This window comes from Caretta caretta, chromosome 1, assembly GCF_965140235.1.
Source record: "Caretta caretta isolate rCarCar2 chromosome 1, rCarCar1.hap1, whole genome shotgun sequence".
Classification (NCBI taxonomy): Eukaryota; Metazoa; Chordata; order Testudines; family Cheloniidae; genus Caretta; species Caretta caretta.
The window spans coordinates 348,632,774-348,647,985 of record NC_134206.1 but is presented as its reverse complement, the minus strand read 5'-3'; the positions used below and the strand labels follow the sequence as shown (position 1 = coordinate 348,647,985).

Here is a 15,212-nt window from a genome sequence, read left to right as displayed (position 1 = left end):
GTTATCTCTTCAGCAGCCCCTTGAAACACAGGCCCTGACTACATGCCGGAGAGGTTACTGCTGGTGTACAGTAACTGAGCTTGAAGATGTGGTTTCCCCCATGCTTGTGGCACTATATGTGCAGTAGTGCTCCCTGCAGCTGGGATCAGAGATCTTTAGCCAGTGCCTGCTGGACTGCACATGTGCTCTCCCTCACTTGTGCTGTGAGTGGCAGCTCTAGGTAGAGGGCCAGGGGTCCTGTTTTTGTAGACTTAAACTCCCTCTCAAGGAAGTAAAAGCAACAGCACAAGCTGCTTCGTATCCTGCATACCTCTACGACCGCAGAACCTTCCCTATCACCAAGGCCCTTCTAGACCGAGCCAAGGTTCTTTAGCCCACCCCAGCGTTGATCCTGCCAACCTACAAGCCAGCAGATAAACATTACAGCCCTGCTAAGGATGTGGAATTTCTCTTTTCCTGCCCAACTCCCTGTTTGTCAATGCAGTTCACCAGAAGGATTTGTATTCGGGGGTAAGCTACACTAGTTTACAGGGGAGGAAGGTTGAGTGCTTTGGTAAAGTCCTAAACCAACAGCAATGCACAGAGACTTTGAATTGTCTTGTTTTATTTGTCAAACATTATACAAAGTCATCTTGTACACGACAGCTTTGTTTTAGTCTGCTTTATTTTAAAAAAATGATTAGTTACAAAACACTTCCCAGTAGATACTGTAAGTATCTTACAAATGTCACGTGACTGCTGCAGTTTCCTTTCAAAGTCTATTTTTTTTTTAGAATACCATAAATATGATTTTTGTTCCAGAAGCCTGACGTTCTGCTATTTACAAGAGTTCCATCTAGTGGAAAACAGAAGTCCCACAAGTCAAATGGAAATGGTACCATCAGAAAACCAGTGAGAACTTAATGTAGTGTTGATTAACCAATTGCAGACTTAGTGAGTTGGAGTAATCTTGAACACGCTGAAAATGTACAAAACTCCTGCTGCTCATAAACCACATGCATGTTGTGGATGTTATTTACATAAACACGCATTTATAAAAAGCACTTCCTAAAATGGACTAACATCTCTCCTAAGCTTCAAGTAAACTGCACTTCCCCTAGTTTCCATATGTAGCTGTACTAACTTCAGAAAACAAATAATTTAAAATACTGTATACATTAAAATAGTTCTCTTCCTATGCAGCTGGAGTAGGGTGCATCTGTTCCTCTAAGACTCATTGGCTATCCTTAAATAATTAACATTCTACTAAAAAAGGGAAATCTACTACCTCTGCCTTCTGCGCCTAGAGCTTTAGGCTGTAACAGCAGAACCCGAACAAGTTACCTTTTATCTAAACTATTTTAACAAAAGCTTCATTCTTTGTTACTGGAACCACCGCTGCTGTCCTTGAATTTCATCACCTGTAACACATGAAGTTTCCCAGATTGTTTTTAGTAGCTGTTTAAATGGCACTGGCTACCCACGCTATGCTGTATGACAGGCAGGATGTTCTGTACGTTCACAGGGGATTGCTATGCTGTCAAAATAGGGGCCGAGTCACTGGAAGAACATCCAGGCATCTGGTCGAATGACTGACTACCAGCTGGTGTTACCTCCAGCAGAGTCTCACTAGGGGAAACATTTTCAGGAAGTCTGCTCAATTCTCCCCCCTGCCCAAGGCTCCCTCCTTTCCAACAACAGGCTCTGAGCCCATCCCTTCTTCCCCTTGTGAGCGCAGGAGAAAGGAGAGTGCAGCTTGTGTGTCTGCTTGGCCACCGTAGAGCTGGCTTCATCAACCCCCGCTCCCTCCCTCTCCTTCCACTGCTCAGGGGAGGGGGGCGAGGGTGAGCTGGATTGCAGGTCTTCATTCAGTGCAGCACAGCCCCCTCTCACTCAATTCCTGCCAACCTGAACATCACAGCCAGCAAAACAAGACCTGGGCTCAGGCGAGGCTGCTGCCTGCTGTCAAGGGAGAGGCTGTTCCTATTCCACACATGCTGTCCCAGCTGAGCTAGAGGGGAGTAGGCTGCTGACCCCCCCACTGCATAATTACCATAACAACCCTTCATCCCTGGAAAGTCTGTGCCAGCAGTTCTCAACCCACAGACTGCATGTGGCCCAAATAGGGCCCAGCTGTGTGCTAAAAAAAATTCAAAAATTTGCTGCTCTGGTCTGATAAGGGGAGGGCTCCTGCCAGCAGGGGGCTGGTGACTGGTCTATGGGCAGGGGCTTTGGGCTGTGGGGCGGCGGAGGGTGCTGGGAACCAGAGGTTTGCAGGGTGCCAGCTTTTAGGTGGGGCTCTGTGCCTAGGGACTTGGCTGCTGGCCCTCCTCTGGCACTCCTGGCTTGGCGCAGGAGTCCCAGCTGCTTGGCCCCATGTGGTGGGATCCTGGGGTCTAGCTGCCTGGCCCCACACCACAGGGTCCTGGGGTCTGGGTTTGGCTGCCTGCCTCAGTGCAACGGGGTCTGGCTGCCAGCTGCCCGGTCCTGCATGGCATGGTCTCGGTCCCGCTGCCTGGCTCCCCGCAGCGGGGTCTAGCTGCCAGGTGCCTGGCTTCGCACTGCAGGGCCCCAGTCCAGGTACCTGGCTCCCCACGGCAGGGTTCCAGCTGTCCAGTCGCCCCTCTCAGGGCTCCCCTTCGGGTCCCCTCTGTGGAGGGTTCTCTGGGGGGTGGGCGCTGGGCATAGGGAACTGTAGCTATGGTTCTCACTGATAAACAACTTGAGAAAAACTGCTCTGTGCACGAGCAACCTGCATGTTAACACAAGGTGGGCTGTAAGGGCTTATCTATGCTGCAGTGTTAGCTTGAGTTGTTACCCCTAATCTGCCTCCTGTCCACGCCAATCTCTAGCTCATGCTAAAGGGTGCTTTATGCGGGAGCTACTTGGTCTGTCCAAGGGCAGTGGGCCTTGGTTTAAAGCTCGACTGCTGCTCCTGCCGGAGCAAGTAAGACAGCTGCTCTGCAGAAGGAGCATGCTCAGCAGAGCTACACCAACTCCAGGAGTTCATTTGCTAGCACAGCAGGGAAGCTAAGCCCTGAGGAGTTACGTGCACACCGAAATCGTCAGGAACTGCAGGGTGAAAGCTAACACGGGCCTGCCTTTTGGCTGCATGGTCTTTCAGACTTCTTTCATCATTAACCCCTTCTGACAGAAAGAACAGGAGGACTTGTGGCACCTTAGAGACTAACCAATTTATTTGAGCATGAGCTTTTGTGAGCTACAGCTCACTTCATCGGATGCATACTGTGGAAAGTGCAGAAGACTTTATATACACAGAGACCATGAAACAATACCTCCTCCCACCCCACTCTCCTGCTGGTAATAGCTTATCTAAAGTGATTGCTCTCCTTACAATGACAGGTTTCAGAGTAACAGCCGTGTTAGTCTGTATTCGCAAAAAGAACAGGAGGACTTGTGGCACCTTAGAGACTAACCAGTTTATTTGAGCATAAGCTTATAATCAAGTTGGGCCATTTCCAGCACAAATCCAGGTTTTCTCACCCTCCGCCCCCCCCCCCCCACAAACTCACTCTCCTGCTGGTAATAGCCCATCCAAAGTGACCACTCTCCTTACAATGTGTATGATAATCAAGGTGGGCCATTTCCAGCATAAATCCAAGTTTAACCAGAACGTCGGGGGGGGGGGTAGGAAAAACAAGGGGAAATAGGCTACCTTGCATAATGACTTAGCCTCTCCCAGTCTCTATTTAAGCCTAAATTAATAGTATCCAATTTGCAAATGAATTCCAATTCAGCAGTTTCTCTCTGGAGTCTGGATTTGAAGTTTTTTTGTTGTAAGATAGCGACCTTCATGTCTGTAATTGCGTGACCAGAGAGATTGAAGTGTTCTCCGACTGGTTTATGAATGTTATAATTCTTGACATCTGATTTGTGTCCATTTATTCTTTTATGTAGAGACTGTCCAGTCTGACCAATGTACATGGCAGAGGGGCATTGCTGGCACATGATGGCATAGATCACATTGGTGGATGTGCAGGTGAACGAGCCTCTGATAGTGTGGCTGATGTTATTAGGCCCTGTGATGGTGTCCCCTGAATAGATATGTGGGCACAGTTGGCAACGGGCTTTGTTGCAAGGATAGGTTCCTGGGTTAGTGGTTCTGTTGTGTGGTATGTGGTTGTTGGTGAGTATTTGCTTCAGGTTGTGGGGCTGTCTGTAGGCAAGGACTGGCCTGTCTCCCAAGATCTGTGAGAGTGATGGGTCGTCCTTCAGGATAGGCTGTAGATCCTTAATAATGCGTTGGAGGGGTTTTAGTTGGGGGCTGAAGGTGACGGCTAGTGGCGTTCTGTTATTTTCTTTGTTAGGCCTGTCCTGTAATAGGTGACTTCTGGGAACTCTTCTGGCTCTGTCAATCTGTTTCTTCACTTCCGCAGGTGGGTATTGTAGTTGTAAGAATGCTTGATAGAGATCTTGTAGGTGTTTGTCTCTGTCTGAGGGGTTGGAGCAAATGCGGTTGTATCGCAGAGCTTGGCTGTAGACGATGGATCGTGTGGTGTGGTCAGGGTGAAAGCTGGAGGCATGTGGGTAGGAATAGCGGTCAGTAGGTTTCCGGTATAGGGTGGTGTTTATGTGACCATTGTTTATTAGCACTGTAGTGTCCAGGAAGTGGATCTCTTGTGTGGACTGGACCAGGCTGAGGTTGATGGTGGGATGGAAATTGTTGAAATCATGGTGGAATTCCTCAAGGGCTTCTTTTCCATGGGTCCAGATGATGAAGATGTCATCAATATAGCGCAAGTAGAGTACGGGTGTTAGGGGACGAGAGCTGAGGAAGCGTTGTTCTAAATCAGCCATAAAAATGTTGGCATACTGTGGGGCCATGCGGGTACCCCATAGCAGTGCCGCTGATCTGAAGGTATACATTGTCCCCAAATGTAAAATAGTTATGGGTAAGGACAAAGTCACGAAGTTCAGTCACCAGGTTAGCCGTGACATTATCGGGGATAGTGTTCTTGACGGCTTGTAGTCCATCTTTGTGTGGAATGTTGGTGTAGAGGGCTTCTACATCCATAGTAGCCAGGATGGTGTTATCAGGAAGATCACCGATGGTTTGAAGTTTCCTCAGGAAGTCAGTGGTGTCTCGAAGGTAGCTGGGAGTGCTGGTAGCGTAGGGCCTGAGGAGGGAGTCTACATAGCCAGACAATCCTGCTGTCAGGGTGCCAATGCCTGAGATGATGGGGCGCCCAGGATTTCCAGGTTTATGGATCTTGGGTAGTAGATAGAATATCCCAGGTCGGGGTTCCAGGGGTGTGTCTGTGCAGATTTGATCTTGTGCTTTTTCAGGAAGTTTCTTAAGCAAATGCTGTAGTTGCTTTTGGTAACTCTCAGTGGGATCAGAGGGTAATGGCTTGTAGAAAGTGGTGTTGGAGAGCTGTCGAGCAGCCTCTTGTTCATATTCCGACCTATTCATGATGACAACAGCACCTCCTTTGCAGCCTTTTTGATTATGATGTCAGAGTTGTTTCTGAGGCTGTGGATGGCATTGTGTTCTGCACGGCTGAGGTTATGGGGCAAGTGATGCTGCTTTTCCACAATTTCAGCCCGTGCACATCGGCGGAAGTACTCTATGTAGAAGTCCAGTCTGCTGTTTCGACCTTAAGGAGGAGTCCACCTAGAATCCTTCTTTTTGTAATGTTAGCTGTAGCTCACGAAAGCTTATGCTCAAATAAATTGGTTAGTCTCTAAGGTGCCACAAGTACTCCTTTTCTTTTTACCAGCAGGAGAGTGAGTTTGTGTGTGTAGTTTTTTGAGGGGGGGGTGTGAGAAAACCTGGATTTGTGCTGGAAATGGCCCACCTTGATTATCATACACATTGTAAAGAGAATGGTCACTTTGGATGGGCTATTACCAGCAGGAGAGTGAGTTTGGGGGGGGGGGGGGGCGGAGGGTGAGAAAACCTGGATTTGTGCTAGAAATGGCCCACCTTGATTATCATACACATTGTAAAGAGAGCGATCACTTTAGATAAGCTATTACCAGCAGGAGAGTGGGGTGGGAGGAGGTATTGTTTCATGGTCTCTGTGTATATAATGTCTTCTGCAGTTTCCACAGTATGCATCCGATAAAGTGAGCTGTAGCTCACAAAAGCTTATACTCAGATAAATTGGTTAGTCTCTAAGGTGCCACAAGTCCTCCTTTTCTTTTTGCGAATACAGACTAACACGGCTGTTACTCTGAAACCCTTCTGACAGCTTTTCTGAAATTGGGGGAGGAGTCGGGGGCAATCAGGTGGACAGCGGCCGCAAGACAATTAGGCAGGGCATGCCCTGGTGGTGGGCGGGGGGGGGGGGAGGGGAGGGGTGGGAGCTGGAGTGGTGGCAAGGGGAGGAACAGATGCAGGAGCAGGAGAGCAGCGGGGTGCAGAAGAGGTAGGGGGCCAGGTGGCTGGTGTGGCAAAGTGTTGCAGAACAAGGGGCGCAGGCTGGGATTCTCAGGAAGACGACAAGAGCCTAGCGGAAGTGTGTGAGGACACAGCTCCACTGTACCCATTTTACTTGTGCGCCGTCCAAGAGACGGCACGGCCCTTTGACATGCTCAACTGTCTGACGGAGGGAAGTAGTTTGAGAGAAGGAAGGCACAGATACCCGGGCGCTGCTGACCACTGGAAACATGCAGGCTGGGTAGGAGAGGCGCTGCCTTTCTGCCTTGACCTCAACGCTTTAAAAAACTGCAATGGATTCAATAGGGAGCACATGCCAAGGCAGGTACGTGAGCATGTTCCATGTCCTAAAGAATTCTATTCCGGAGCGCTAGGATTCCTTTATTCCCATTCTGGACCCTGCTGTTCCCTTTTTCAGCTGCTGGAAGGCAGCTACCACTCTAGGAATACCTGACGGGTGTCAATTTAATGTATTGGTGGCTGTGGGTCCCTAGCCCTTGATGCAAAGCACTAGTGCAAAAGACAGCAGCACTCAGGAATCCCAGCTCCTGGGTCTTAGACACAACACACACAGGATTTAGCTACAAAGGTAACTCCCTCTCCCAAAAGCACCAGAGGGAGCCATTGAGTAGTCAAGCTCCTGAAGTGACTGGGAGGAAAAGAACAGTGATAAGCTATAATGTTATATAGCCCCCCTGTGGAACAGGCTAGATCAGCCTCATCTGAGTAATTCTAAACTCCAGGACTCCACTCTCTCCCCACAGAGCACTGATAAATTCCCTCTATTATTGAGAAGTCTGTTACTAGATTTGCTGCTTCTGCATTTCTACAATTCCCAGCATGGGCGTTAGTGCACTTTCTGATAGAGGGATTCGCATCGTAAGCCCTCGTTTGCTCTTACCAATAGCTGCTTTGAAATGGGACAACCACGTTTTGCACAGTTCCAGTGAAGTTATTTACATCAGTGACTAGGATCCCTTTGCTTTCAAAGACCTCTCTGCTGACACTGGGCTTATCTGCAAATGGAAAAGCAGCAAGAAGAAGAATACCCTTGATGAAATGAAACAGTCCTTTTTGCTTATGGAAACCCTAAAGTAACTGTCAAACTGACACATCTAACCAGCATGTATTCTCTTCCTCGTGTCAGAGTGGAGTGGGTTCATCTCCCTGGGTGAAATGACTGATTCCAATTATTATTTGCTGTTTTGCAAATTTCAGCAGATTAATGGAAAGTGCCTTGTAAATATCTATTGAGCAGCCAATAATAAAATGATCAAATATAAAAAAACATGAGTGCATTAAATAGCCTTGAAAAATTGGCACAAAAAATTTACTAACGCAGGCAGAAAATTCTCTTGCCCTTTACTGTGGCGAATGATAACGAAACAATCTTTTATTTGCCTGATAAAAAAAATATTACTTGCACTGAGCAACTGGAAGTTTGCAATCCAGTACAATAGTACCGAGGATAGCACTGGAATGGGAGACCCGGATCATATTTCTGCTCTCCTTGTGTGACACTCGTCTGTGCATCAGCTCCCCCAGCTCTAAAGAGCAATTAACACAGTCACTTCACAAGGCTATTCTACGCTTTAATTCCTTAACCGCTTGTAAAGCACTGTGAGATTATCCGAGGGAAGGAACTCTACAGCATGCAACACCGAGTTATTAGCTATGCCTGTTCCATGGACCCATCTGTTTTCTACCCTCCTAGACTGATGGGTCCATGGAACCACAATGCTCTGTGCTGACAAGCAAACTCTCATCTATGCAAAGCTCACAGAGCACACAGTGAGCCTGCGGGCATGTCGGCAAGGCAGGTAAGCATCTTCACATCAAGCAGCTCCTTTTGAAGAAGGGTGAAGGGAAGCCCAGAGGTCAGGTGCATCCTTCCAGTGAAAAAGCCAGATAGTAACAAAGCTGGGAAGACAACAAGATGCCTGTGCTTCTAATCCCCTATGCTATAGACACCAACCCTTTATCAGGATCAGAGGACACTGCTGGTGCTTGCCTCACAGCTTTGAGTTAATTAGCATTCAACTCCCAAAGGAATCTTTTCTTTATTTTCACCAATTATAATTCATGTCAAAATCCGTTTGTCATCAAAAGGGAATGTTTAATAGAATCCATAAGAACGGCCATACTGGGTCAGACCAAAGGTCCATCTAGCCCAGTGTCCTGTCTTCCAACAGTGGCCAGTGCCAGGTGCCCCCGAGGGAATGAACAGAACAGGGACTCATCAAGTGACCCATCCCCTGTCGCCCATTCCCAGCTTCTGGCAAACAGGCTAGGGACACCAGAACTACGTGCAACCGGATGTCCCTGTTTTGTTACCCTTGCCTCATGCTGCGTTTCACGCCCACCTACCGTGTCTGTTTACGTTCTAACGAAGGACAATTTGGGGGCAGACACTATTTTACGATTGTAAAGCACCCAGCACAATGAAGCCCCAATGCCAACTAGGGCTAAAGGGTGCTACTGTATGACAAATCATTAGTGGTGTCCTGAGCTCAGTTCTCACCTGTGAGATACACAGCAAACCTAGCACTGATGTGCTGAACCTGCAAGTTTAATAAGCACTTCAGATGCTCAGATTTTGTGCATGATTTGGAGTCGCACTGATGGTAATGAAGAACTTCAACAGTATTAGCTTCTTGGCACGATTTCAGTATCCAGTTCTTTTTGTGCGCAGTAGAATCCACCCTGTTGGAACAGAAACAAGTTTTACACCGTGAATCATGGTCCTGGTTTACGTTCAGACAGAATAATCATGGATAATATTTAAAGCCTTTGTTCTACACACTTGTTTCTTTCCCCTTGACTTTCCTCCCTACATGTGTTTGCTTTTTAACCTGTGCCAATGCAATTACATTAGTAATGATCACTACGGCTCACCCCCACCCCGCCACCTTGCAAGAAAGTTTGCCAAGGGAGCTCCCAACGCTGACCACTGCTTAGGTGGTCTCAGGGTGGCTTGTTACCAGCACCAGTACAGGGCTTGAGAAGGGCTGCTTGAGTCTAACTGAAGTAATGGTTCCATCTATGTCGCTAACACCTACAGATGTTACGCACTGCAGGAGCCTCGTCTGGTAGATTCTGAAGAGTGAGCCGTCGAGGGTACGTCCGTAGTGCAAATAAAACGCTGCAGCAGTGAGTCTCCTGCTCCGGCACTCAAAATAGTAGCACAGATGCTCCCACTAGGGCAAGAGCCCAGGCTCTGAAAGCCACCTGGGCCCGAGCGGGAACGTCTACGTGGCTACGGTTAGCACTGGAGCGCAAGCTTGAGTCCGTAAACCCAGACTCGCTGCCCCGGCTTTTGGTTTGGTTTTTTTGCAGTGCAGATGTCAGAGGCCCAAAGTTTCTGAGACACCAGAGGCCATTCAAAGGGACGTACTGTCCGATGACAAATCGCATTTCCTGACCTGTATCCACGCGTTAGGTTGCTGAAGGTGAAGGAATTTTAAAACTATATTTACTTTTCACCAATTTTCCTTTCAGTACTTCTCTCTGCTTGGGCAGTGAAAACAGACTGCTCAGTTTTCACCTTTGATTCTAGTAAGTTTCACTTTCTGTCTCACTTGCTAGCTGGGGAATGTTCAAACAAATGGTTTTCATTTAAAAAAACCATGGAAACAATACTATTAAATGGACATTGTTAGCTTTAAAAAAAAAATCACTTTTTTTTAAACTTAGGGGTCTTACAAGTAGCACCTAAAATGACTGACTGACAGATGTTTTTTCCAGCATATATAACTTTGTCCATTTGACAGTACTTCCTAATAGTTGGTTTCACGGTTTTCCTGGCACGGTCATTGTTCGTGTGAGTCTTTCACACAGCAACCAGCGGGAAAATGTTTCAAAAAACACAAAGCCACAAACATTATTCTGGAAACTTAGTGGCTGATGTAGGACCACAAAATACTTGGAACTATTTTTCTTTGAAAATTGACTAGAGTTCAGGTTGACAATGTCCCTTTAGCTTTCGCAAAGCTCTGCCTTTACAAAGCTTACACTGAGCCTAATCTGATCTGACAGTTTAATAATAGTACAGCCAAACCCACTTTACCTGAAACTGCTTAATGGAAATTTGTAAAATTAATAATTTCCTTTTTAATATCAATTGGAAAACCCACAACCCACTCCAAACAGCCCTCAATAAACCAAATATTAAAGTCCTTACACAGATACCACTCCCAATGATTTCAATGGGAGTTTTGCACAGTAAGGACTTCAGGATCTGGCCCCATGCCAACAAGTCCAGTACAACATGAGTAGCTTTTTAATTGCCTATACAACACACCTTTGTTTTCAGTGTAGCTGCACAGTTCGTATATGCACTGAATGAGGCAGGTGTCCGGTGGAAAGATAGTATGTGATCATTTAATTAAAGACTATCATGAATATGCACAAACAACCTTAATTCTGGCATTTTCTAACTCCAGAGGGCTTGACTTGGCAAGCATAATCTCTTTCACCACTGTTGTGTGTGTGGTTTCACTGATTGAGGCCTTTTTTCACACTCCCCAAGGTTAACAGATTAAAGAAGCTTTTTTGCTGACCTGGATCAGATGATTTTTTGTAACTTTTACTTGATTTATAGATCGTCTGGATTTCAGATTTTAATTATAACCTTGCTGGAACTGGTCCTTGTCTAACAAAAAATTGCTCAGGTAAACAAAAAGTAACATGAGCAGAACTTAAAACCCTCTAATCAGTCCAATAAGGGACCAAGACAAAGTTTCAGATGCTTAACTAGCCCGATCAGTCCATACTGGACTTTCTGAAGATTGTGATGTCAGGATGTATTACTCATGCAACTGACGAAGGGCTGGAAGCTAAATGAATCTGATGGGGCCTGGTCTACAAGGGGGTGTGATTTCTGGAGCACTCTAACATATTGTGCTCAGACTTCTCCATAGACCCTGCTGGCGTGGTCTTAAAGGTACTTAATGTGCATTAATGTAGTCCTGTTTGAAACACAAATGAGAGATCTTGTAGTTCGTGCCAGCAGAGGCTACATAGGGCAGAATGCTCTAGAAATGACACCTCTGTAGTCCACACTGCAGCACTGTGTAGACAAGCCCTGGGAAACCAGCCAGCCAATGCTGTCATTACTTTAGAATCACAGAATTGCAGGACTGGAAGGGACCTCGAGAGCTCCAGTCCCCTGCACTCAAGGCAGGACTAAGTATTATCTAGACCATCCCTGGCAGGTATTTGTCTAACCTGCTCTTAAAAATCTCCAATGATGGAGATTCCACCACCTCCCTGGGCAATTTGTTCCAGTGCTTAACCACCCTGACAGTTAGAAAACCGAGGAGTACCAATTCATTAAGGTGAGCTATTCTTTATTCTTTTGTGTAGAGATTGTCCAGTTTGGCCAATGTACCAAGGTTGCCAACAATGCTCCTCTGCCATGTACATTGGCCAAATTGGACAATCTCTACGCAAAAGAATAAATGGACACAAATCAGACGTCAAGAATTATAACATTCAAAAACCAGTTGGAGAACACTTCAACCTCCCCAGTCACTCAATTTCAGACCTAAAAGTTGCAATTCTCCAGCAAAAAAACTTCAAAAACAGACTCCAACAAGAGACTGCAGAATTGGAATTAATTTGCAAACTGGACACCATTCAATTAGGCTTGAAGAAAGACTGGGTCAGTATGCAAAGTAAAACTATTTCTCCGTGCTAATTTTTCCCCCCTACTGTTACTCACACCTTCTTGTCAACAGTTGGAAATGGGCCATCCTGATTATCACTACAAAAGGCTTTTTTTCTCCTGCTGATAATAGCCCACCTTAATTAATTGGTCTCCTTACAGTTGGTATGGCAACACCCATTTTTTCACGTTCTCTGTGTGTATATATATATATATATCTTCCTACTGTATTTTCTACTGCATGCATCCAATGAAGTGGGTTTGGGCCCACAAAAGCTTATGCTCAAATAAATTTGTTAGTCTCTAAGGTGCCACAAGTACTCCTCGGTTTTTTTGCTGATACAGACTAACATGGCTACCACTCTGAAATCTGACAGGAAGTTTTTCCTAATGTCCAACCTAAACCTCCCTTGCTGCAATTTAAGCCCATTGCTTCTTGTTCTATTCGCAGAGGTTAACAAGAACCATTTACTTCCCTCCTACTTGTAACAGTCTTCTCTTCTCCAGACTAAACAAACCCAGTTTTTTCAATCTTCCCTCATATGTCATGTTTTCTAGACCTTTAATCATTTGTGTCGCTCTTCTCTGGACTCTCTCCAATTTCTCCACATCTTTCCTGAAATGTGGCGCCCAGAACCGGACACAATACTCCAGCTGAGGCCTAAGCAGTGCAGTGTAGAGCAGAAGAATTACTTCTCCTGTCTTGCTTACAACACTCCTGCTAATACAGCCCAGAATGATGTTTGCTTTTTTTGCAACAGTGTTACACTGTTGACGCATATTTAGCTTGTGATCCACTATGACCCCCAGATCCCTTTCCACAGTCCTCCTTCCTAGGCAGTCATTGCCCATTTTGTATGTGTGCAACTGATTGTTCCTTCCTTAATGGAGTACTGTTCATTTCTCCTTATTGCATTTCATCTTATTTACTTCAGACCATTTCTCCAGATCATTCTGAATTTTAATCCTATCCTCCAAAGCACTTGCAACCCCTCCCAGCTTGGTATTGTCTGCCAACTTTATAAGTGTACTCTCTGTGCCATTATCTAAATCACTGATGAAAAATACTGAACAGAATTGGACCCAGAACTGATCCCTTGCTGCGGGACCCCACTCATTATGCCCTTCCAGCTTGACTGTGAACCACACTCTGGGAATGGTTTTCCAACCAGTTTTGCACCCATCTTATAGTAGCTCCATCTAGGTTGTATTTCCCTAGTTTGTTTATGAAAAGGTCATGTAAGACAGTATCAAAACACTTACTAAAATCAACATCTACCACATCTACCGCTTCCCCCCATCTACAAGGTTTGTTACCCTGTGAAAGAAAGCTGGTGGTTTGGCACAATTTGTTCTTGACAGATCCGTGCTGACAGTTACCTTATGTCTTCTTTTAGTTTTTTACTTTCTTTGTAGTGAAGCAGCCATTTCCACTTTCCATGACTGTTCAGCTTTTCCAGTGTTTTAACTATTTCCTTCAGCTGACCTGTGGGAATAAAATATTTCAGTATCGAGTCTGAGAATCAGGTGGTGTCAGAAAACCAGATGTCCAAGCATTACTACATATAAAAAGCACATCATCATGTTCTTAAAGAGCAATCTGAAGGCCAAAAAGTCAAAGAGTTTTGTATTATTTTCAGTGAGAGTTCAAGGGGTTATTAGAACAGAGGCATCTTTCATCTCCAACTCGCCAGTGGATCCAGAGAAGTTTGATATTGGCCAAAAGATGTTACCCACTAACTACTGTCCTTTGGCCTATGTAAAATCAATTAGTGGGAATCTCTGCCTAGTTTCTAGTGTACAGATGTTCATACCACAAAACACTCCCATTCTCACTGGAATGAACTGACACCACAACTGTCATAAGAACGGCCATACTGGGTCAGACCAAAGGTCCACCTAGCCCAGTATCCCGTCTTCCGACAGTGGCCAGTGCCGGGTGCCCCAGAGGAAATGAACAGAACAGGTGATCATCAAGTGATTCATCTCCTGTCGCCCATTCCCAGCTTCTGGCAAACAGAGGATAGGGACACCATCCCTGTCCATCCTGGCAAATAGCCATTGATGGACTTATCCTCCATGAACTTATCTAGTTCTTTTTTGAACCCTGTTCTAGTCTTGGCCTTCACAACATCCTCTGGCAAAGAGTTCCACAGGTTGACTGCGCATTGTGTGAAGAAACACTTCCTTTTGTTTTAAGCCCGCTGCCTATTAATTTCATTTGGTGACCCCTAGTTCTTGTATTATGAGGAGGAGTAAATAACGTTTCCTTATTTACTTTCTCCACAGCAGTCATGATTTTAAAGACCTCTATCATATCCCCCCTTAGTCGTCTCTTTTCCAAGCTGAAAAGTCCCAGGCTTATTAATCTCCCCTCATATGGAAGCTGTTCCATACCCCTAATCATTTTTGTTGCCCTTTTCTGAACCTTTTCCAATTCCAGTATATCTTTTTTGAGATGGGGCGACCACATCTGCACGCAGTATTCAAGAGGTGGGCGTATCATGGATTTATATAGAGGCAACATGATATTTTCTGTTTTATTATCTATCCCTTTCTTAATGCCCATGAAGGGCCATGGACACTGAACTACGCTCTCAGCCCTAGAGATGATCTCGCATTGTTAGGGTTCAGGAAAGCTGGCGATGGTGCCCATTTTGTGGACAGAGGGAAGCCAATCCAATGCCTTTCACAAGCATTATATTCAATACACAGAAAGAAAAAAGTTCTCTCTTCTGGGGGGAAATGCTCCATCCTGAATGGCTTTGGGAATACTGGCATCTGCTACCAACCAACATCTCTCGAGAGGCTCCTGACAATGCCACAGCCTTCTAGAGCCACGTGTTTCCCTAGATCCATCCTAAGCCTGCGCTGTATTTAAGTCACAGTTATTACAGTACTGCAATATCATCCTCTTGCAACAAAGACCAATGATTTTCATGGGTATAAAGAGGGAGGGGGTAATTAGACTCACCTAAAGTTACAGTTTCTAACACTTCATCATCAGAGACCACAAACCCCCCCATGTGAAACAGCTCCTGATAAGTGTGATCAGTTACGTCCTCTGGGCTGTCCACTCCAGCAAAGGTTACATTTGGGCAATGCTTTAATCTCAGCAAGGAAGGGATCTGTTAAAGGCAAAAACATTCTTCATGTACAATATGT

At 45.7% G+C, this 15,212-nt stretch overlaps 1 protein-coding gene across 2 annotated transcripts in view; it reads right to left on the bottom strand.

The window, feature by feature from the left end:
• Positions 1 to 646: 646 nt before the first annotated feature.
• The window catches only part of TASOR2 (transcription activation suppressor family member 2), a 76,074-nt gene continuing 61,508 nt past the window's right edge, over positions 647 to 15,212 (bottom strand). For both annotated transcript variants that reach the window (XM_075124570.1, XM_075124571.1), the window contains 5 exons: positions 15,022 to 15,175; positions 13,428 to 13,533; positions 8,904 to 9,085; positions 7,284 to 7,398; positions 647 to 1,400 (listed from right to left, as the gene is read on the bottom strand). In XM_075124570.1, the coding sequence (XP_074980671.1) occupies positions 1,397 to 1,400; positions 7,284 to 7,398; positions 8,904 to 9,085; positions 13,428 to 13,533; positions 15,022 to 15,175 (561 nt within the window). In that variant the 3' untranslated portion in view covers positions 647 to 1,396. The remainder of the gene's footprint in view (positions 1,401 to 7,283; positions 7,399 to 8,903; positions 9,086 to 13,427; positions 13,534 to 15,021; positions 15,176 to 15,212) is intronic.